At 48.1% G+C, this 23,142-nt stretch overlaps 1 protein-coding gene across 6 annotated transcripts in view; it reads left to right on the forward strand.

Moving 5' to 3' along the window:
- HNRNPUL1 (heterogeneous nuclear ribonucleoprotein U like 1) overlaps nt 1-22,567 on the forward strand; it is a 34,583-nt gene extending 12,016 nt beyond the window's left edge. For all 6 annotated transcript variants that reach the window (XM_027079622.1, XM_027079620.1, XM_027079618.1 and 3 more), the window contains exons 6-15: nt 2,018-2,117; nt 3,895-4,007; nt 7,222-7,488; nt 8,614-8,736; nt 8,834-8,962; nt 16,663-16,831; nt 17,457-17,738; nt 18,876-19,165; nt 20,563-20,757; nt 21,341-22,567. In XM_027079622.1, the coding sequence (XP_026935423.1) occupies nt 2,018-2,117; nt 3,895-4,007; nt 7,222-7,488; nt 8,614-8,736; nt 8,834-8,962; nt 16,663-16,831; nt 17,457-17,738; nt 18,876-19,165; nt 20,563-20,757; nt 21,341-21,457 (1,785 nt within the window). In that variant the 3' untranslated portion in view covers nt 21,458-22,567. The remainder of the gene's footprint in view (nt 1-2,017; nt 2,118-3,894; nt 4,008-7,221; nt 7,489-8,613; nt 8,737-8,833; nt 8,963-16,662; nt 16,832-17,456; nt 17,739-18,875; nt 19,166-20,562; nt 20,758-21,340) is intronic.
- The last annotated feature ends 575 nt before the right edge of the window (nt 22,568-23,142 follow it).

Consider the following 23,142-nt stretch of genomic DNA (forward strand, 5'->3'; position numbering starts at 1 on the left):
GGGATAGGGACAGAAAATAGGTCCATCCTTTGGAATAACCTGTCACCAACCACCTTGGTCAGAGCCATGATTGCAAAAGAGATTTGATTGAGCATAGACTGTGTCCCAGCCAAAAAAAGTAAAATGAACTGAGAAGAACTATGTCATTGCTAAATAATATATGGGGAAAGCAGGCTGACCATACATTGCTTCTTCAAACAGATTTTCCCTTGATGGGGTTTGACCCAGGTATTGTATAGCCAACCATTCTAAGGATGACATACTTGTAGAACTAGGAAAAGGAGTTGTTTGGAAAAACAGTGAGCTAGAAAGAATTGCTCATCACCAATTAAAGGGAGGACAGGGAAGAGCAAGAAAAAGAAAGGTTCTGCCATCAGGTCATCCTCTACCATCATCTCTCCACAGTTCCACGTCCGGTTATGTTTATGAAAATAATATGTGCTCGTGTTTAATAAAGTTCAGAAAGCATAAAAGACTATAAGGTGAAAACCAGAGTTATACTCACATCCTCCCAATCCCCGTCCTACCCTCCAAAGATACCTTATGTGTTAACAATTTCTTGTGTATCCTTTGCATATCCAAACTTATTTATGATAGGTAATACTTACAAAACACATTGCATGTGTTAGATACAGTGCCAAGTTCTTTTCATGGATATCTCTATTAATCCTCACAGTATCATCATGAAATACATACTGTTGAAATACCTACTGTTTTTAGAGGTGGAAGCTAAGACCAAGGGTTATCGTATTTGCTTGGCTAAGACGTTGATTCTAAGTTGTGCATTGTTTTGTGCTGCTCGTAGAGAAACACTGCCAATTATACTGACGGGGCTTTCACACATCAATTGTAAGATATATCCTGACTTTGGAGATGTTAAAATGTGAAAGATGTGTGTGCAAAAGTCAGTGACATAGGGTAACTTTCTGAAAGCCACAATCTAATGCAGATAGATATTGGTTATTAGACAGTCTAACCTCTGATTTAATTAAAGGTTAAGTCAGAAGATACCCTTTTTTTTCTTTTTAATTTTTATTTATTTTTGGCTGCATTGGGTCTTCATTGCTGCATGCAGGCTTTCTCTTGTTGCGGCGAGCAGGGGCTACTCTTAGTTGCGGTGCACGGGCTTCTCATTGCGGTGGCTTCCCTTGTTGCAGAGCAGGGGCTCTAGGCACGTGGGCTCCAGTAGTTGTGGCACGTGGGCTCCCGTAGTTGTGACTCGCGGGCTCTAGAGTGCAGGCTCAGTAGTTGTGGCGCACGGGCTTAGTTGCTCCGCGGCATGTGAGACCTTCCCGGACCAGGGATCGAACCTGTGTCCCCTGCATTGGCAGGCAGACTGCGCCACCAGCGAAGTCCCCAGAAGGCACCTTTTATTCTTTCTGCTGCTTTTACTTAATACTGTGTCTTGGACATTTTTCCATAGCCCAGTGTATCAGCCCTGCCTCATTCTTTTTAACCGCTGCATCATATTCTGTGGCAGGAATGTGCCATAATGTGACCAGTGCCTTATAGGTGGTTTCTACTTGCTTTCTCCCTCCCTGCCTCCCTCCCTTTTCAACATAAACACTGCCTCACTGAATATTTTTGGGTGTATGTATCTATAGGATAAACTGGAAGTTGAATTGCTTGGTTATAGAGCATGTGCATTTATAGTTAATAAAGACTGCTAAGTTGCCCTCCAAAGACATTGTACCAGTTTATGTTTCTACACCAAATGTTATGAGAGTCCCTGTTTCCCCTGCAGCAAGTGTTAAAACTAAAACATAACTGGTTCTGAAATTCCCTTCTCTGTGGCCCTGAACTCTCCTAAGCCCTTTAGAGGCCCTGGTTTCAGTACAACAGGCCCTTCAGAGCAGTGTAGATACCTTTTCCCCAGCAGCAAAAGCCTGCTGCTTTGTTTGTTTGTTTGTTTGCTTGTTTGTTTTTTTTAACATCTGCACACTTCCCTCCTGTATTGCCTCGTAACCCATCAGCCTCCAGAGAATCACTTCTGAGCCCTCTTGTTCTCTGTTCCCAGATCAATGAGGAAATCTCTGTGAAGCACCTTCCATCTACAGAGCCCGACCCACACGTTGTCCGTATTGGTTGGTCCCTGGACTCCTGCAGCACTCAGCTAGGTAAGAGGAGGTCAGCCAAGCAATCCAGAGAGTAGAGCGGGTGCCTCTGTCCCTGGATTCTCAAGCTTCCTAAGTTTCTCTTTCCCGCATTGGACCCAGAACAGAACCACCCTGGGATGGAACAGACAACAAGGATTAGGCTTGTGCCGCTTCCCATCTTCAGACATACAGGATTCAGTTGGCAGGACCACAGTGATAACTTTTCTACAAAAATTTATCCTGCATCTTTAAGGAGAGGGTCCAAAGTCCTCTTTAGAAAACTGTTCCCTTTCTTAAAAAAAAGACCAGTTGTCTCCTGTTCTCAAACCAAGCTGAAAGTAATAAGTTCCTCAAGTCCCATTAAGTCCTATCTGGAATTTTCTGTCCAGAGCTTAACCCAGAGTAAAAGAGAAAGCAGAGACCAATGGGGCCAGGGCTGGCTGGTGGAGAGGGGCAGGGGCTGCCTTGAGAGGTTTTGAATTTTCACAGAACCCCAGGCCTCAGTGACCTTCTGACCCCAAGTGACTGATTTCAGTGACCAATGCTGAGAACCTTCTTCCTTGGTCATAAAAACATTCTGATTATGAAAATAATGTGTAAAGAAAAAAATGAAAATAATGTGTGCTCCTTGTGAAAATTCAGGCCATTACAGAGGAGAAAAATGAAAATCCTTCTAAACCTGTGAGATAACAACCAGTGTTAACATTTTCATCTGTAGCCTTCCAGACAGTTTGTGTTTTGTCCTTTGTGTTTCTCAGATGGGGCACATTATACGGACTACTGTAACCTGATTGCTTTTTCCCACTTAATATCCATGGGTATATTTTTGTAAATAAGCATAGCTTTTTTGACCACTGCATAATTTTTCACTTTACAGTTGTATCACTTATTTATCAATGTTTTGTAGGTCATTTAAGTTGATTGCAAATTTTTGCTGTTAAACACTTGAGCTGCCCTTGTGTGTAATTAGTCTGATCTTTAAAAGTAGAAGTGCTAGGTTAAAAACAGTGAACACTTTTCATTTTGATACGTATTAGCAGTTTTTATTTAAGACTCATGTGTCATCTCCTTTTATCTTTCTTTCACTTTTGAGGTATAAGTGGAAAGTAGTTGATACAGATAAAGATACAAAGCCCAGAACAGTGGAGCAGATGTCCAAGGTTACACAGCTGATTCATACTAGAACTGGGCCTGGAGTTCATGCTGTTGGCTCCTGCTTTACTGGCAGGATGCGCCTTGGGTTCCTGGCCTAGGATCTCTCTATAACCCAGATGTCAGCCAGGGCCCCTGGGGTCTCAGTCATATTGCATCAGCACCCAGTTCTGTAGCCTAAGGCAATCCAGTACCTTTCCTAGGTATTAGACCTTATGGTCTGCAGAAGCAAAATCCTTTTACTGATTTCTGACCAAAACTCATTGGCACCAAAAATTGACGCCATTAGGAGACTTAACTGAATATTGAATGTCACAGCAAAGGGATGCATCTCAGCATACAACCTTCCTCTATCCCAGCTCCTCTCTTCCCTCTCCCTTTATTTTTCCAAATTCTCCCTTCTGTGCAAAGCAGTTCAGTTCAGCTCCTACTCCCAGACTTAACATCTAAAGCCATCAAGCCCTCAGAAGTTCTGCATAATGAGGGGCTTCCTTTCAACGGAACCTTTCTTACCTTCCCCGCCAAAAGCATCTGATTAGTAAAACTAGTAAAGAAAATGATTTTTTAATTTAAAACTACATGACAGCCATAAAGGCTGTTGTGACCATCGCAGGTTTAACCTGCCTTTGCCTGTTTCTTCCATCAGGCGAAGAGCCTTTCTCCTATGGCTATGGAGGCACTGGGAAGAAGTCCACCAGTAGCCGGTTTGAAAACTACGGAGACAAGTTTGCAGAGAATGATGTGATTGGCTGCTTTGCGGTGAGTGCTGGCAGCCTGTGGGAGTTGGCAGAACCAAATGTTGGTCCTGTCAGGTCAACCTGCAGACTTTTCTTTTTCAGAATACCTCTGTCCATTGTCTGCCCTGTGTCCAGCCACTCTCGCCATACCTCTTTGTCTCTCTTTGACGCACTGGAATGTTTGCAGTCATTTTGTGCAAAATTCTCCCATTCTACCCCTTCAGGTCTTTTGTGCAAAGCCGTCAGGTGGCAACCCTGAAGAAGTTTGGGGATGTCAGGTGTGCACAACCTTCCTCCCTTCCTACATACCAGAGTTACATTTTCTAAACAGACTCAGGAATTTCTTATCTTCCTTTGCTACAGAATAGCCTATCCATTCTCAAAGACAATGATGTTGGCTCTTTTCCCACTTTAGCATCATCTCATCCCAAAACTTCTTCCTTCCTTCACCTCACATTGGTTAAGCCAGGCTTCCAATAGTGCGTTGCCTTTGAGGACGGTGGGGATGGATGCAAAGCAGACCAAGATAGAGGATGCCTGAACTGCTGCTGAACTTCAGTCCCCAAGAGCAGTGACCAGCACTCACAGTGCTGTGGAGTGTGGCTGTTGCCTCTGGGTCCAGAATCCCTAGAGCCAGACCCAGTCCCTGCTCTTCCTCTCACAGCCCTGGACTACCCTCCCTGTATTTCAGTTTCTTCTCGATGAGAATGTTTGCATCTACTCTAGAATTTCATGTGGAGTCATTAAGTTAACCCATTAGAAGCACTTACAACAACGTCTGGCACATAATAAATGCTCAGTAAATACTACTTAACACTATTATCACTAGAAGTTAAATGTTTGTAAAATGTGCCGTGAAGCCCCAGGGAGGAGTGACTACCCAGGTGGATGCTTCTTCTTGGTTTTGTTCCCTCTGCATCCTCATGTTTGTACACAGGTACTCTTTTTTTTTCTTTCTTTCTTTTTTTTCCCCTCTTTTTTTTTGCGGTGCGCAGGCCTCTCACTGTTGTGGCCTCTCCCGTTGCGGAGCACAGGCTCCGGGCATAGCGCAGGCTCAGCGGCCATAGCTCACGGGCCCAGCCGCGCCGCGGCATGTGGGATCTTCCGAGACCGGGGCACGAACCCGTGTCCCCTGCATCGGCAGGCGGACTCTCAACCACTGCGCCACCAGGGAAGCCCTTTCCCCTCTTTGAAATAATTTCAAACTTAAGGAAAAGCCATGGAATTCTCATAGAGCCCTGTCCAGATTCTAACATTTGCTTTACCATTTTTCCCAAATATATGTACATATATGTATGTGATTTTTATCTGACCTGTTTGAGAGTAGGTTGCCTACATTGTGTCTTTATTCCTTAATACTTTAGCATACATTTCTTAAGAATAGAGCTATTATCTTAACCACAGTACAGTTATCAAATTTAACATTGATTTAATGCTATTGCCCACTCCATAGTCCACATTTAAATTTTGTCAGCTGTCCCAACAACATCCTTTAGAGCAATTTGGTTTCTAGTTCAGGATCACGAATTGCATTCTGTTGTCATGTCTTTTTTAGTCTGAAACAGTTTCTCAATCTTCCTTTGTCTTTCACAACCTCATTATCTTTTTAATAAAAAGCATGTTTTCTTAAAAATTAACCATGTTTATATTCTGCACATTGTTCCAAACCTTGCATTTTTTTTCCATTTAAAAGTAAATCTCTTAAAAAAAAAAAAAGTAAATCTCAGCTATCTTTCCCTATATGCACAGATAGTATAGATCTAGCTCAATTTAAAACATTGTTGAATAGTTAATAAATTCCTGTGGTTTCCAAAAATATCCAGAAATACAGAAAGGTATAAAGTCTTCTTGAGACCTTCCCACTCCACCCATGGTTCACATATGCCCTCCCCTACACATAAGCCCACTGGTATTCAGGATTTCTTTATCAAAATACAAGAAAGATGATTGTTATTTTTCTTCTTTTACACAAAAGGTAGCATGTTATACATGTTATTTTGTATCTTTTTTTGTTTAACTATGTATCTTAGAGTTATTTTTTTTAATATATCGCTTCACAGAGGATTTCTTTGTTCTTTTATATAGTCCATAGTCATTGTGTTGATCTACCATATTTATATAATCAATCCTCTATTAATGGACATTTGGTTAGTTCTCACCTTTTTACTTAGTAGCTGCCTAGTATTCTGATGCAGGTGTCAGTTTCCCCGGTGGACCTGAAAATTATTTGCTGGAAGTCAGTGCTGCAGTGACAGCTTATCTTTTTCCCACTTATCAGAGTATCTTGGAGGGCTTTTCGTGTTCCCATACATGGATATCCTGTGTGATTTAGTCTCTCCCACTTTCCCTTTGGAGCACATTTAGCAGTGCTGGTGTGAGCAATTTGCACATCTTTGCGTTCTTGTGGGAATATGGTTGTAATGTTTACCTCTGAAAGTATAACTTCTGAGTCAAAGGTGTATTTTTAATTTTTGATAGCTACCATCAAGACTGTACTCCAGGGAGGTTGTAACAATTTAATGTTTCATCAGCGTGTGACTGGGTTCCCCAGACTGTCCCATCTGAGCGTGAGGTTCTGTGAGTGTGTGGCAGTTTGGAACTTTAGGCCTGACTCGTGCTTCAGCCTGTTCATTTTTACTTCTACTTTTAAGATTTTATGTTCCGTTTCCGTTGTTTAAAGAATGCCATCACTTTAAAAGACTCAGAGTGAAGGGTTAGAAGGGGTGTGAAAAATCAGTGACCTGAAGGAACTGGTGGGGAGGACATTTGTGTCAGAACTTGAGTTCTCAACATTCACAAAACAGAAAGGACAAAATGGCGTTCCAGGTAGAGAGAACAGTGTAACTCACTTCAGCAAACCGTAAGGAGTAAAATACTTGGAGCCTCAGGCTGCAAAAATGGCACACTTTGAATAATGCGAGGCTTAAGGACTTTGGGTCCTTAGGCCCTGGTGTGGCACTCGGGAATGGTTTTGCAGAAGTGACACAGCTACCCTTGTGTCTTTGACAGTTGGCGCCGTCGGTGGTGGGTTTGTCATGTTGTCTGAGCTGTTGTCTGAGCTGCATGTTGTCTGAGCTGTTCCCTGGTGCTTCCCGATGCATCTGTACATTGAGGAGGGACGCACTTGAATCTGGGAGGCCAGCTCTGTTTCCATTCCCTGCGTCTGCTCTGACTTGTGCCTCCCAGTGCCTTAAGCAGAACATTGGCAGTTATCTTTCTCTGGCTTTATTTCCTAGGACTTTGAATGTGGAAATGACGTGGAACTTTCCTTCACCAAAAATGGGAAGTGGATGGGCATTGCCTTCCGAATCCAGAAGGAAGCCTTAGGGGGTCAGGCCCTCTACCCTCATGTCCTGGTGAAGAATTGTGCAGTGGAGTTCAACTTCGGGCAGAGGGCAGAGCCCTACTGTTCTGTCCTGCCAGGCTTCACCTTCATCCAGCACCTTCCCCTGAGTGAGCGAATCCGGGGCACTGTCGGACCAAAGAGCAAGGCAGAGTGTGAGGTGAGTGGGCCTGGAAGCCTGAATTGGTGGCCGCCTCTCCAGAGCCACGTTGCTGCCAAGACAGAGGGGAGACATTCAGTAGCTGAGTGTGGTGAAAGCTGCTGTGAGAGTGAGGTGAGGGCTGTGCGTGTGTGACTTAGTCCAAGGAGGGAGGGGCCAAGGTAAGACACCTAAATGTCAGAAAGATTCCAAAAGGAAGTTGCCACACTGCTCCTTGGGTGTGGTCGGAATCTTGGAAAAGGAGGCTTTCCTCCCAGCGGAAGAGGGTGTGAAGGCACTTCCTGGTGAGCGAGTCCTTGGAGGAGGTTGTGCAGCTCCATGCTCCCATCCAAGGCTCTTCGAGAACAAAAACAGCAACTGGACTTAGAGCTGATTTGGTTGCAGAAGCTGTACTGGTGGTCTTTGTCATCAAATAATGTTTCTTTCTGATATATAAGTGATTTTGTGTTTATTCTAGAAAATTAAGAAACATAAAGAAAATTAAAGTTCCCTTTAATTCCACCATCCACAAATAAGTTTTCTTTGAAAGTTTTGGAGCTTATCCTATGCCTTTTGCTGTGCTAGGTGCCATTTATACACACACACTTACAGTTGAGATCTTATGGTATAAGCATTTTGATATCATGCCCTTTCACTTAGTGTTTTGTGAGCTTTGTCCCACCACATGAACACCTCTTTTGAAACTCATTGTTATTAGCCTCACTATTTTCCTCTTTTTGGGCATTTTGGTTACATCCAGTGTTTGCCAAATTGTAAACGTACTGATTAGAAATCATGCTCGTCCTTATGCATACAGTCTGTCCCCATCTGAGACTCCGGGAAGGTTATACCACTCCTTGTGCCTATTCCGTGGACCTTTCCCTTTCAGAGGCCCCTGAATCCCGCCTAAACAAAAATGTAAATACTCGTAAGAGCAGGCCCTCTGCTGAGAGTCTGACAACCCTCATCTCTTTGAATCCCAACAACAGTACTATGAGGTAGACGCTGTTACTGCTTCCATTTCCCAGAGGTGGCCATGAGGTTTAGAGTCACCCTCACGGTCACCATCAAGTCAGGGTGATGCCAGGCTGCCATGCCATACACTGTTTCTGGTTCACAGTGTCCCTCCTGGTCCTGTTCTTATAGATTCTGATGATGGTGGGCCTGCCTGCCGCCGGTAAGACCACATGGGCCATCAAACATGCAGCCTCCAACCCCTCCAAGAAGTACAACATCCTGGGTACCAATGCCATCATGGATAAGATGCGGGTAAGGATAGCCCCTGGTCTCTCCTCTTCCACCTCCCACTCCCTGAATACTGCTCAGCAAACAGGACCAACCACCCCTCACCACCCCCTGCCCACAGGTGATGGGCCTACGCCGTCAGAGGAACTACGCCGGCCGCTGGGACGTCCTGATCCAGCAGGCCACCCAGTGCCTCAACCGCCTCATCCAGATCGCTGCCCGAAAGAAACGCAACTATATCCTAGATCAGGTACTTACTGGTGACTGTCACGCCCCAGGAGAGGGAAGGGGCCATTGGGTGCCTGGGAAGTCCTCTCTGGTCCTTGTATTTTTTTCCCCGTAATGCTCTTAGACTGCAGTACTGGTTAGAGGTCAGCCATACATGATGGCACAGTCCCAGACTCTTAACACAGCTTTCTGAGTCTGGTCTGCAAGCAGGGGTCTGGAGCAGCAATCCAGGTCTAGCTCAGGCCACAAGCAGCACAAAAGAACATTTTGTGAGAGCAAATTTTGTGAAATGGAAAGGCATGGATTTCTGAGCCAGACAAACCTGGGCTTGAATCCCAGCTCTGCTGCCTCCTAGCTGCGTGCCTGTGGGCAGCTGACTTTATCCTCTGAGTCTCCTGGTCTGTAAAACACAGCTCAAAATGGTGCCCGCACACCTAACACGGGAACTGGCACATAGTAGCTGGAGGTGGTTGTTAACCTACAGGATAGGTGTGTCCCAGCTTCTCTTAGCATGTTTGTATGACTGTCAGGTACCTATAAGTCACATATTTTTTACCTGCATTTCAATGAAGAGCAAGGTTCTTAACATTAGGCAATTTGGGAACTTTTGAAATTAAACACAGAATTTTGTATGAAGATGCAGATATGTTTGTTTGTTTGTTTGTTTTGTTTTTTGGCCTCACTGCATGGCGTGTGGGATCTTAGTTCCCTGACCAGGGATCCCATGCCCCCCTGCGTTGGAAGCGTGGAGTTTTAACCACTGAACTGCCAGGGAAGTCCCAGATATGATCTTTTTTTAACTAAAATGTTTTGAGTTGGGATAGGAAGATCGTCTGTGGCTTTCGGCATTCTCAAAAGTATGAGTGACCCAAACGTGGTTAAAGATCCCTGTCTCCGAGCAACGAGTGCTTCTTGTTTACCACCTGTGAGACCTCCTTGACGTTTGTCCTGAAGGCTTTCTCAAGTAGCAGATTTTGTATTTGAGGATGTACAAACAAGCCTCTGTTCCCCCTCAGCCTTGTATTTGTGTTTTCTTAAAAACCTGTAAGTGTGCAAATATGTAAACTGAGTAGCACCCCCAGCCTGGCAGCCTTAACTGGAGTGCCTTCCGTATGTGTAGTCCTGAGTACTTGGTTACCATGAGTTCAAAGGGCTTCTGATGAGGGTGGAGCTGGTTTTAGTGGTTGATCAGAAAGGTGGTTGGAGGGACTTCCCTGGCGGTCCAGTGGTTAGGACTCCATGCTCCCACTGCAGGGGGCCCAGGTTCAATCCCTGGTCAGGGAACTGGGATCCCACAAGCCGCATGGAGAGGCCAAAAATAAATAAGTTAAATTAAAGCCAACTTCCAACCTTTTTTTTAAAAAAAAAAGGAAGAAGGAAACGTGGTTGGAAACTCCAGGGGATCAAGGTGCTTTTGCATAGGAGTGAGCATCTTACACAAAACAATTAAGCAGGAGCTTCTGGGTTGGTGAACAAGTGGACAAGGGCTCTTCAGAAGAGCATGGAAGTTCTGTGCCCCTTCCCACATAGCTTGCCCTTTGTGTTTGTTCCATCTGGCTGTTCCTGCATTATATTCTTTTATAATATATTGGTAATCTAGTGTTTAGAGTTGAAAAATTGATGCCTCGATATCCAACCTTTGAAAGGAGTACAAAGAACTTATTCTTAAAGACAAAAAAAAAGGCTACTGGCTGGTGATAGTTCTTTATGACAGAAAAATTAAATGATCTTGCCAAGCAGTTAGGTACTGAGAGTAGAAATCTGGTTTGCTGATGAAACAGTTATGCTCAGTTGGCCAAGGCTATGCAATACAATTGGCATTCTTCTGTGATGGTGGAGATGTGAGATTTACTCTGGGTTCTGCTTTTCTGGAAAGTAGACATGAAAAGGTGTACTACTTTTATCCAGTGACCAATGCCGCAACCATGGGATTGAGCCCTGAAGACACATTTGTGAAGAAGACAGGACATGATCCCATAATAGTAAATTTTGATAAAAAACTACTAATTGGGCTAATGTTTAGAATATATTTATGGGGGAAGGGGACAGTTGGGCACAGGGTAGTCCAAGAGCTACTCAGGGTTGCTGCCCCAGCTCAGCCCCATCAATAATGCGTACAGCCAACCTTCTCCCCCGTTGAAGACTTTGTTTGTTTGTTTGTTTGTTAACCCTAGCCTCACTTTGCCCCATTTTTCTTGTCAGGGCATTTTGGAGCTGTAGTCCAGCTTGGCCTCAGTGGGATTCTGTCCTGAAAGATAGAGCAGTGGTGTTTTAATACCTTGAGAATTCCTTTTTTGGATACCCCAGCAAGTATTCCCTGCCTGTCTTTTTCTCAGTTTACTAGTTAAATCAGCTGTGAAACCCATTTCAAATATGTGGCCCATGGAGAAAGTTTATAATCCTAGAGGTTATAATTGTCTTAACATCTCTGTCCAGCATTTCAAAGTGGGCTTTCTCTAGAGGTCAGGGCCCCAGCCCCTCAGCCAGGCACAGAACAGTTGAGCACAGTAAAGACTTGCCGTTGGCCCTCTCAGCTTATGCTGCCTTGTTCAGGGACAGGGTCCAGGGCTGTTCCAGATGCACCTGTGGTCTTCAGGGCTGCTGGCCTCCTGGTGGAGGAACATGCAGATCAGGCCAAGTGTTCTAGGCCAACAGTGAGGCCAAAGAACGTGAACTCTGAAGGTGGGGGAGCAGGGTTCTCCGGTTGGCCACAGATTGGAGGATTGACTTGGGGCCTGAAACTAGAGATTACTGAGGCATGGGAAGAGGTCTGAAGCCAGTGGTTCGACCTGTTTTGGCTTAAACCCCAAAAAGTGTGTTCCGGAAAACCCTGGGTGGGTGAGCGTGTGTGTAGGAGATACAGAGCAGGCCCCAGGCCAGACCCTGGCATTTCCTACCCCACCAGCCTTGGCAGTGAGGGGTAAGTTGATGCTTAGCTGTCTCCTGAGTTAGATGGGATTCCCAGAGCAGAAACTGGTACTACAGGCAAAGTCCCTGCGGTCCCTGGATCTCAGCCCAGCACCATCTTCTTTCTTCTCTGGTTTTTCCTGAGTGGTCAGACCTCCTCATATTTGGCTCTTCTGGGTCTCCTGTTGGTAGTTTGACCTCAGAAATGCCCCTCCTTGAGAGGGGAGGAGAACGTAGCTACAGAAGCCAAGCTAGGCCAAGTGAACCGTGTAGTTGGGGCTTTTACCTACATTCCATGGTGACCTGAGTACTCTCTTCAGATTATGTGGGTGTTAGAGCAGTGGAACAGCCGAGGAGAAAAAGAAAAGAAAGAAGAGGTAGGCCACATTGCTTCAGGTGGCTCTGCTGCCAGTGGAAATCCTCTGGAATGAAACGCTGCCTGGCCTGTCCCTTGCCTACCAAGGTGCAGAGTAGGAGCTGGCCTCTGTGAGGCAGCAAACTTGCCTTCCTGGAGGCTTCTGAGAAAGCCCCTGCAGGGCCATATGTGAGGGCCCAAACCACCCCCAGGGTTGAGGTCTGCAGGCTAGGAGTTCTCTTAGGATTCTAACAGCCCAGAGCTAGGCCAGGCAGTGATCAGAGGCAGGGCTGGATATGACAACGTCGCTGACCTTGCCTCAGCCCTCAGAACAAGTGATTGTAGTCCTGCTTTGCATCCCTGTTGGCAAGAGCCACGCCTTTGCCTGAAACAGAAACCCAGGGCTACAGTGGAGACCCAAAGTAAACTGCCTCTTGTTGGCAGGCGTTGGAGAAGAGGATGTTTCTTTCCTCTCTCCTCCCCACCCCCAGAGCCTCAGCCCATTCCATTGTTGACACTCTGGCCAAGTCTCTTACCTCACAAGTGGTTCGTTCTACTGGGTTCACCTCACGCTGAGGCTAGAGTGAACTCTTACGTCACCAGCTTTAAGTTTGCTCCCCTGGGATCCAACCCTGTCTCCTGCTGCCAGCCTGACCTTGTTGAGTTGTGGGTGGGGGACAAGAGTTGACAGGGGACAGAGGGGCTCTTAGAGACCTCAAGCTGTGAGCGGCCTGCTGTGTTCCTCCCTACTCCCCCAGACTGTCACACACCAAAACTACCCCCGCAGCTGCTCTGAGAAACCCAGCCCCTGTCCTTCGGCCCACATCACGGGGGCAATGGAAGTAGCCCGGGGCCAGGGAACACAGGCGGCCCCCGACCTCCTCAGAGTCAGCATCTTCAAGCAGGGTGGGGCTGGGAGAAGCAGGAACTAGGCTGAGGGAGCCTGCACAGCGGGAAAAGCTGACCTGCCGTTGTGCTGGTCTCTTAGCAGCAGCCCCCAGTGACCACAGCAGTGCCGGGCCAGCCCAGGGTCTCTGACCTCACTGTGTTTGCTGTGGCAACGGCACCAACAGCTAACTCCCTTTCCTCCAGGGAAGCCAAGCACTTGCATTTCTGCTGGCTGGCCTAGTTGCTCTTCTTTCCTTCCTCAAGCCGAGGAGGGAGGGGAGGGAGGCGCGGTCTTGAAAATTGTCACCAAGAGGGTTCTCAGCACCTCAGTTCCAGAATGTCTGAGGAGCCATTCCTCAGAGTCTAGCCACTTCCCAGGACAGAGACCAGCTGTTTATGAGTCCTGTCTGCTCTGCCCCCATTCCGCCCACTGTGAAGCTGCAGGGACTAGCCCTCTTGGCAGTGATGCTTCTCGTCTCTATCCCCTCATCAGGACGTTGATGGGGTAGGTCTCATCCATAGAAAACCACCAAGAGGTGTTTATCCATGCCCTTGGGGTTCAAAGGAATCAAAATAGGATCACTTCTTACGGGCAAGCAAACAGTGGAATGGATTGTCCACAGAGTGGCTGGGGCCACAGTCACCCCTGGCACCAGCCTACTCTGGGTTTTGTGCCAGGAGAAAACCTCATTATTTAGCTAGAGGAAAGCAAATTCTGTCTTTCTGTGACCAGATGCCACCTGATTTGCTTTTAGGAATGGAGTCTAGGAAGAGCGGTGAGGAGAAGGACTTGACTTTTCCTTTGTAACCTGTGTGCTTTTTAACCATTTGTGGCTCAATGCCTCTCCTTGGGCCAGTGCTCAAGGCACAGATTATAACACGTGTATGCCCACCACACACCCACTTTGAGGGCCCCCACCCCCAGTTAATGTTGAGACGTTTTCCCTGGGGAACAGGGAAGACCATCTTTGCCTGCTGTGTGTGTCAGGGCCACAGAGTTGGGTTGGTTTAGAAAACAGCTGTACCCACAGCCCACATCTCCCAACAGGTGTGCACTGGCGTCCCTGGCCTCTAGCTGACCCATAACCCAGCTTCCTGTTCCTTGTGTTTTGGAATAGGCTCTCTTGTGCCTCATCTTTTCCTCAAACTTAACTTTCCTTGGTCCTTTCCATCGGGAAGCCTCTCCTAGGACAGTGTCAGTCCTGTTGGTCATATTTGCAGAGTTCTTTCCCTGCCATTTTCACATCTATAAATCCTCACCAGAGCCAGGAGGAGGGTGATAGGATCTCTGTCTTATAGATGTAGAAATTTGAGACTCAGACTAATTAGGGGACTTGTCTACAGCCTCACAAATAGAGGCCACAGCTGCGATTTCAACCTCAAGCCTGTTCCCCAGAGCCTGTGTTCCTTCCACCCTGTCTCACCATCCCTGCCTTTCTGATGGGAAATCACTATAGCTTGACGTTCCTTGGTCTGAGTTGCTTCAACTTAACCTTACAGTAAGAAGATCCAGTGCACCCCACCCAGTGACGGCCACATCATATCAACCATTACCTCCATTTGTTGAGTGTTGGCTGTGAGCCAGACCCTGGGCTAACCAAGGGCTTTTACTCACATGAGCTCCTTCAGTGTTAATAGTGACCATATGATCTTCCTATTGTTTTCCCCTTTCAGGGCTTGAGACTTAGTAGGTATGCAGACTGAGGCTCTGAGTGGAAGTCACTCACTCGGGGCCACACAGTGTGACTTGACCAAGTCACCTTAGAGCCAGGGTGTGCTGAGCCATCCCCCCTGCGCTACCTGCCTCTGTCAAGGCAGCTTCCACCCTGGAGGCCACAATGTAGCCCCCACTCCAGGAGTTCCTCACACTTGGTCAGTTGCTTTGTGGTCCTTTTCCTGCTCAGTCCTCACCAGGCCCAGGAGGGAGGCTTTGTTTCCTCCATTTTAACAGATGAAGCAACTACAAGGACTGGCCACGGTGAGTGAGTGGCCACACTAGGACTTGATGCTGGGCTTTTTCCACCCTGCCAGGCTGCATCTTCAAAATACAACATTTTTTTGTCTGTTTGTGCATGCCCCTTTACAGATCTCTTCCCCTCTGTGGCTTCTCCCTTGAGTACCTTTCAGAGCTACTAAAAGTTGTTTAAATGCAACATTACTTATTACTCCAGTTCTGTTGAGTGTCTGAATGGGAAAAGATACCCATACAGGTGCCTGGGTCCCACCTCCAGAGACGGGTTGGGGAATACTCTGGTGGGGTTTGAGCCACTCTCTTTTTCAGTAGTGTCCGAGTGATTCAGGTACACAGGCTGAGTCCGTGGAGCACTGGGGTTTGACAGATCTGGGTGCCAGTCCCAAAGGGCCCAGCATGTGGGAGGTATTCAATGAACAGAAGCTGTCTTTACTACGGCTCTCAATCAGATGTGTCATAGAGCACCGCTCTATGCCAGCACCAGCCCAGGAAGCACCTAACCATCATCTAGAAGAAGGGAAGAGAAAGTTAGTAGCAAAACTGCACTTGCTAAAAGCACAAGTTATCGCCTTGTCAAGCTCCCTGGTTAGAAGCTTGTGGGTGAGTCTGGTGTTTTAGAGCAGGACTAAGGGAATAAAAGAACCACAGTGTTGATGAAAATGATCTATACAACTGTCAAAGGGGCTGGTTAATTATGGCATCCATTCTATAAATATTATTAAAGGAGAATACCATGGAATTCCGTAAAGGTCCAGTGGTTAAGACTCCGCCGAGGGCACAGGTTCAATCCCTGGTCGGAACTAAGATCCCGCAAGCTGCGTGGTGTGGCCCAAAAGGAAAAAAAGGAGAACACCAGCACAGAAAAATGACAGAGAAACATTAAGTGAAAAAAAGACTTCAGAAGAGTGTGTGTTGTTTGATTCCATTAGTGTTAAAAATCACCCTGGTGGTGCAGTGGTTGAGAGTCCGCCTGCCGATGCAAGGGACACAGGTTCGTGCCCTGGTCCAGGAAGATCCCGCATGCCGCGGAACGGCTGGGCCCGTGAGCCATGGCCGCTGAGCCTGCGCGTCCGGAGCCTGTGCTCCGCAACGGGAGAGGCCACAACAGTGAGAGGCCCATGTACCGCAAAAAAAAAAAAAAGAAGAAGAAAAAAAAAATCACACAGATATTTCTAGAAATACATAAGAAATTCAATACAGGTCATCTCTAGGAGGTAGGAATGGCAGTAAGTGGATGAAAGGATTCTTACTCTAAACTTTATAGCTTGTACTCTGAATTTTTTTACTGTGAGCATGTGTTACTTTTAGAATGGGGGCTGAGGGGGCTGTAATGCACAGTACCACGAACAAATTGGATTAAAAAAGGAAAGCCCAAACTTTAGGAATCCCTTGTCCTGTTACTGTCAGCAGCCACTTTCCCAAGTCAGTTCATTTTCTGAGGGTAGTCTCAAGAATCTTAAAAGTGAAGAGCAGTTTCCTGAGTTTCTCTGCTTAGGAGAACTAGTATCCCTTTCTCAGTCCCTGGCCTACATAATACCCCACAGAGGAAAAGACCAACTTGTAATGACCATCTCTTGCCTCTTCTGTTACCTACCCCTAGACAAATGTTTATGGGTCAGCCCAGAGACGAAAAATGAGACCATTTGAAGGCTTCCAGCGCAAAGCTATTGTAATTTGTCCCACTGATGAGGACCTAAAAGACCGAACAATAAAGCGAACCGACGAAGAAGGGAAGGATGTCCCCGATCACGCGGTCTTAGAAATGAAAGGTAGGAAATGAGCAGTTCCCCGAGGGACATCGCAGCAGGGTCCTTAAGAGAAAAAGGGCTTTGCACAGTTTTTCCCTTCCCAGCTTCTTGATTATTCTTTTTTTTATCTTGTTCTTTCTGTGCTTCTGCTTTGTCCCTTCCCCGTCTAGTACAGCTGTGAATGGAAAAGCTGCCTGTATCCCTCCTGGGGCAGGGTTTTCAGACTAGATGGGACTGGGGCAGGATGAGGGAGAGGATGTGTGGGAACAGGTGCTGAGAGACCTGCACGGTTGGCCGTCTGCCTCTGGCACCCACTGGGTGGGCTAGCTGAGCAAGCCTCAGTTTGCTTCTTTGTAAAAATAAGGAAGATGATTCCACCTGCCAGGCTCACTCCCTGGGTTATAAAACATTGGTTTGGTGGGGCTTAGCCACCTCTTCAGGAAAGGGAGGAGAGGGTCTTTGTTAGCCCCTTACTGTTGTCAGGGAGGCCGAGCTTGGGACCCTGTCTCTCATCTGTCGCTCACACTGCAGTCCCCTCCTCCTCCTCCCTTCTGGCAGGCCAGTGTCCTGGGGGTGAAGGAGACCAGACCTCAGAAGGTGCTGACCGCCTCTTCTTGTTCCCTCTGGGGCCCTCCCTTCCTCCTAGCCAACTTCACGTTGCCAGATGTTGGGGACTTCCTGGACGAGGTGCTGTTCATTGAGCTGCAGCGAGAGGAAGCAGACAAGCTGGTGAGGCAATACAATGAGGAAGGCCGCAAGGCTGGGCCACCCCCTGAAAAGCGCTTTGACAACCGAGGCGGTGGCGGCTTCCGGGGCCGTGGAGGTGGCGGCGGTTTCCAGCGCTATGACAACCGAGGTCCCCCTGGGGGCAACCGAGGAGGCTTCCAGAATCGGGGAGGAGGCAGCGGAGGAGGCAGCTACCGAGGAGGTGAGGCATCTCACACTGAGCTATCCCTGCTTTTGGTTCCTGGTTCAGGGTTGCATTTTGTGAATGCTTCCTCAGTCAGCAGATGACATTTCCCTGTCACCCGCAGTGGGCTGAACTCTGGTAGAGAACTAAGATAAATCAGAGTCTGGGGCCTCAGGGAAACTCTCCCACTGTCATGCTCCCCCTGGACATTGCTCCTGAAGCCCTTGCCCATTTGTATGTCGCATTGCTATTATTTTTATGAATCTTTCCCACCCCTCATCTGACCATGAGCTTCTTGAGAAGAGTGGCCAGACCGAGTTTACTGCCAGTCCTGGGTCCCACCTCAGGACCTGGCACAGGGCAAATATTAGGACTGGTTTTGCTTCTGAAACACATGGAGAAACAGGCTTGGAGAGGTTAATTTGCCCAAGATTCACCCAGCTGAATCCATAGTTGGGATCAAGTGAAGATGGATCCAGAGCCCAGGTTCTTATTAAGTTATGCTGTCTCTGAAGTGTATGATCATGATTTAGTAAGCATGCCCTACTCTGTTTCAGTCTTGTGCTGGGTGGTTTTGGAGACAGAGCCTTGACCCAGACACTATATCACCCTGTAGTGACAGTCCAGAAGGATTCTGGGCTGAATGGCACAGCCCAGGGGTACTTTGAGCTCCAGTGATATCTGATCCAGCCTGCAGGGGAGCAGGGCTCAGGAAAGGCCTCTTGAAATGCTGATATCTAAGCTGAGATCCAGAAGCCTGTAGGAATTGGCTGGGGGAAGGGTTCTGGGCTCATGAAAACTGCACAAAGGCTCAGAAGAGGCCAGCCCATTTGGCCAAGCCTGAAAAGGACTGTCCCAGTGCTTAGATGTTGGGGACACAGTAGAAACTAAGACAGCCCTGGTCCCAGGCTTACAGTCCATTGGGCAAGACAGACCTGTCAGCAGGCCCTAACAACTGAGTGTTACCAAGGCGGCATGGGGGGGTGCTCCCAGGGCTCTGGGGAAGGCCGGAGGGAGTGCTTTACTTGTTCACTGGGACTGGACTCCTGCTCTGTGCCTGGTCACACTGGAGCTACAGTAGTCTTCAAGACAGCCCAGCTCCTGAGGGTCCCAAATTGAGAACAGTGGGGCCTCTCACCTGATTCTCCAATGCAGGTTTCAACCGCAGTGGAGGTGGTGGCTACAATCAGAACCGCTGGGGTAACAACAGCCGGGATAACAACAACTCCAACACCCGAGGCAGCTACAACCGGGCTCCCCAGCAACAGCCGCCACCACAGCAGCCACCGCCACCGCAGCCACCGCCACAGCAGCCTCCACCACCACCCAGCTACAGCCCTGCTCGGAACCCCGCAGGGGCCGGCAGCTACGCTAAGAACAGCAACATCCCTGGCTCGAGCGCCAATACCAGCACCCCTACTGTCAGCAGCTACAGCCCTCCACAGGTGAGAGGATAAGCGTGCGTGTGTGTGTGAACAGGTGAGAGGAGGTGGGTCCAGGGAAATCACCAACATGTGCTCCAGCCACAGGTCTTCACTCTTACCTCCAGCCCTGCCCTTTCTCCCTTCCCTGCCAGTGCTTTTGGCTGAGACAGACGCTAGATATTCCCAGATGCCTTCCAGACCCAGAGTAAATCGGGGAACCTACCTGTTCTGTCATCTCTCTCAGGGCGGGCTGTATGTGTTGGTCCCACAAGCAAGTACATTTCTCTTGGCTGCGTTCTCGTGTCACTGGCCTCACTGAATCCCCAAGAAAGCACTCAATTGGAGTTACCCCTTCAACCTAGGCTTGAAGGGGCTGATCCCCTTGTCTTCAGGATGTAGGGACAGACTCTAAGGTTGGTGAGGACTTGACCTCTGCCCTGAGAGCTTCACTGCGGAGCAGCTCCAGGCTCAGTTTGAGTTCTCAGAGAGCCAGTGCTCAGCTCTGGTACACACAGGCCCCTTAACCAGAGCAGTCCCCATTTACTGTGCACCTTCCACACTTCAGGCCTGGAGGCAGCTGCCAGGAGACACAGATGAATGGTTCTAGTCCTGGTCTAACCAGAATATTTCCTAGAACAGGAGTTGGGCAGACACAAATTCAAACCCCAGCCCCACAGCGTTCTGGTTTTGTGACCTTGGACAAACAGCTTCACCTCTTGGGACCTCATTTTCCTCATAAAGGACTAGGGTTAGTAGTAGAACTTACTTCCAAGGTTTGTTGTGAGGGGAAGATGACATCATAGCTTTGCAGGTAAGGCTCTGGAACTAGGCGGACCTGGGGGCAAGTCACAGCTCTGCCACTTCTTACCTGTGTGGCTTGGGCCTAATGATTTCACCTCCCTGAGCCTCACCTTCCTTCTCTGTAAAACGAAGCCAATGGAGCCTGCCTCAGAGGGTTGATGGGGGGATTAGAGGAGTTGAGGATCCAGCCTGGACATGGGAAGCACTTAGGAAATTGCCACTACTGTTTTTCTTAGCAGGTCTTCCAATAACAAATACCACCATTTATTGTGCCCAATGGATGGTGCACGTAAGCTTAGTGAATACGCAAGGCAATCCAACGGGGTGGTTCTGTTGTAATTCTCATTTTACAGAGAAAAAGAAAAACACTGGGATTTCAAGAGCTGCTGTGTGCCTTGCTCCCCCAGGGTCTCATAGCTGGGATTAGAGTCCAGAATTTAGCTCTTGATCCTACCCTGTCCTGCCATGTCACAGAGCTGACCCATCTCCTTCTCAGCCCTGAAACAGCGTCCACCAGAGAAGTTCCTTTGTGGACCCACTGCTTACAAAGGCCCTTCCTCCATCCCAGCTGAGCTGGCTATTTCACAGAGACTTGTTTTTTTCCCTCCACTTCCCAGCCGAGTTACAGCCAGCCACCTCCCTACAACCAGGGAGGTTACAGCCAGGGCTACACAGCTCCACCACCTCCACCTCCGCCACCACCTGCCTACAACTATGGGAGCTACGGCGGCTACAACCCAGCCCCTTACACCCCTCCACCGCCCCCTACCGCACAGACCTACCCTCAGCCCAGCTATAACCAGTACCAACAGGTAAGTGCCACAAGCAGAGGGGGGAGAATGGGGAGACTTCTAGGGGCCCCACAGGGGTGTGTATTCCCAGACCTGTGTCCCTGCTTATCCCTAAAAAGATGGGCAGCTCTCTGGCCTTGGGCTGGTGTCCATCTAGTACAGTACAGCCATGCCCGTTTGTTGAACACTTCTACACTGGCTGCTAAGTAGCTGCCATCCTAGTTCCTCTCCCCAGTGCAGCAAGCAGAGGGCTTAGCAGGGGCCTCAAACCCTGATTCAGTACCATGGCCAGTGTCCATTCTGATTGGTTCATGCTAGGCCCCATACCTGCTTTTGAGTATTTTGAACATGGTATCTAGCTGTACCTGAAAGGGCATTAGGTTGGCAAGCCGGGAGACCAGGGCTTCAGTCTCTAACTGCCCACCCATGTGACATTAGGTCATTCACTTATCCTCCCAAGGTACCTTGATTTCTCTGTCAGACCTATGTGTTGACTGTCATCACCGTACCCATCTCCACCATGGGTGAGGGTGGGGTCAGGGGAGAAGCCAGATGTGGGTCTGGATGAACGACAACCTGGTGCTCTTGGTTTCTCTCTCCCCAGTATGCCCAGCAGTGGAACCAGTACTATCAGAACCAGGGCCAGTGGCCACCGTACTACGGGAACTATGACTACGGGAGCTACTCCGGGAACACACAGGGGGGCACAAGCACACAGTAGCCAGTGTGTCCTGGAGGCCCCTGCCGGCTTCCTCCACCAGCGCCCACCTTGGCCCCCCTTGTCCACCCCCTCCGGGTCACGTGGTGCTGGGGGACGGGTCCTCCCAGGGCTGCCTCTCCTCCAAGGGGCTCTTCCCCCACACAGGGCCGGGCATTTTCCTCCGGATTCAAACAGGCAACAATGACCATTTATTTTGTTTGTCCCCCCATCCCGCTCCTCTTCCTCTTCCTCCCTTCCTCCTTTTTGACTAAAGACCCCCCTCCCTCCCTTGGTCGTACAGTGAGGCTACAGGGCTGTGGGGAGGGCCCCTTCCTGTCCTCTGGTCCCAGCCCTACTCCAGCCCCTCAGCTTCCCAGATTCTCATGCAGTTGGTTGTAAATTCTTCCAGGAGCTGTTTTACTGTCTACTTTTCAGAATTTAAAAAAATCAAAAACTTAAAAACACACACAAGTTTAAAAAAGCAAAACGCAGAGGGAGGAAGAAGTGACATATTTTTTTGGTAATTATGCTTTTTTTTTTTTAATTTTTAGAATTTGTCCCTTTTTACTGTGGGTCGGCTGTTGATATTTCATCAGGATAACCATTTCTTTGCTGAGTTCAGGTGACCGAGGAAGAGCCACACCCTCAAAACAAAACACACACAAAACAAAACCACAGAATCATCTTTAACCTAACTTTTTATACAATGTCTCAGTTTCCGGTAACTTTGCACACAAGCTTCTGTGTTGAGTTGAATTGTACCTGCCTTTTGTATTTGGAGAGAGTGTGACTATTGAACTTGAAACATTTTATTCTGGGCGTCTTGGTAGTTTCTGGTGGGATTAATCGGGTGAGAGGGAAGAAGGGAGTTGGGGGGCTCCTTCCTTTCAGAACATGAAGTTTCTCCCACTGCCTCCTCTCCAAAGGTCTCCCAGGTGCCAGACCTAAAGGTTTTTCCTACAGTGATCCTCTGATTATTTTTACTTCCCCTTGACCCATATGTTTTAATAGGACTTTAACAAACTGCACTTATTAAGAAATGTGTTTGCCCTGTTTTGTTTTGTTTTTGTTTTGTTTCAATAAATGACATGGCACCTCCTAGCAGGAAGGAAGCAAGGTTTCAACCCTGAAGTGTTACTGCAGTTGGCCTTTAATTGGGGCGGGGGCCTTTTCAAGGGGACATTATTTACTCACTCATTAAACACTTATTGTGGGATTTGTGTGCCTGTCCCCATTTTTGGTGCTGGGGATGCCCCCTTAAACCTGGGGCCCTCAGTTTAAAATCCACTAGTTCATTTTTAACGTGGTTTTCTGGTCTCTGCCCTTTCCAGTTCACCCACAGTCCCAAATCCCTCCCGGAATTTGTGAGTAGAAAAGGATGGAACAAGTCCCTAGGCAGAGAGCAAGGTAGGGTGATGGTTGGAAACTAGGGCTGGACTGTTGGGGTCATCCCTTGGTGTGACTGCCCATCCACATTAGGCCTGGCCTCTGTGTTGGACTTAGGATGGTTCTTGACCGTGCTCCTGGATCCAGGCTAGTGGGGATTCCAGGAGCTTCTTTATCCAGCCAGTGTTAGGTACTTGCTCTGTTCCTTACCCACACCCACTCTGGACAGTGCTGAGGACACAGCATGACCAAGGCAGTCCTGGACCCTGCCCTCATGGGGCTCTCAGTCCAGAGGTAACACGGACCTGTCATGGAATGGT

The sequence above is a fragment of the Aethalodelphis obliquidens genome, unplaced genomic scaffold (assembly GCF_003676395.1).
Source record: "Aethalodelphis obliquidens isolate GAN/ISIS:26980383/991018 unplaced genomic scaffold, ASM367639v1 scaffold43, whole genome shotgun sequence".
In the NCBI taxonomy this organism is placed as follows: Eukaryota; Metazoa; Chordata; class Mammalia; order Artiodactyla; family Delphinidae; genus Aethalodelphis; species Aethalodelphis obliquidens.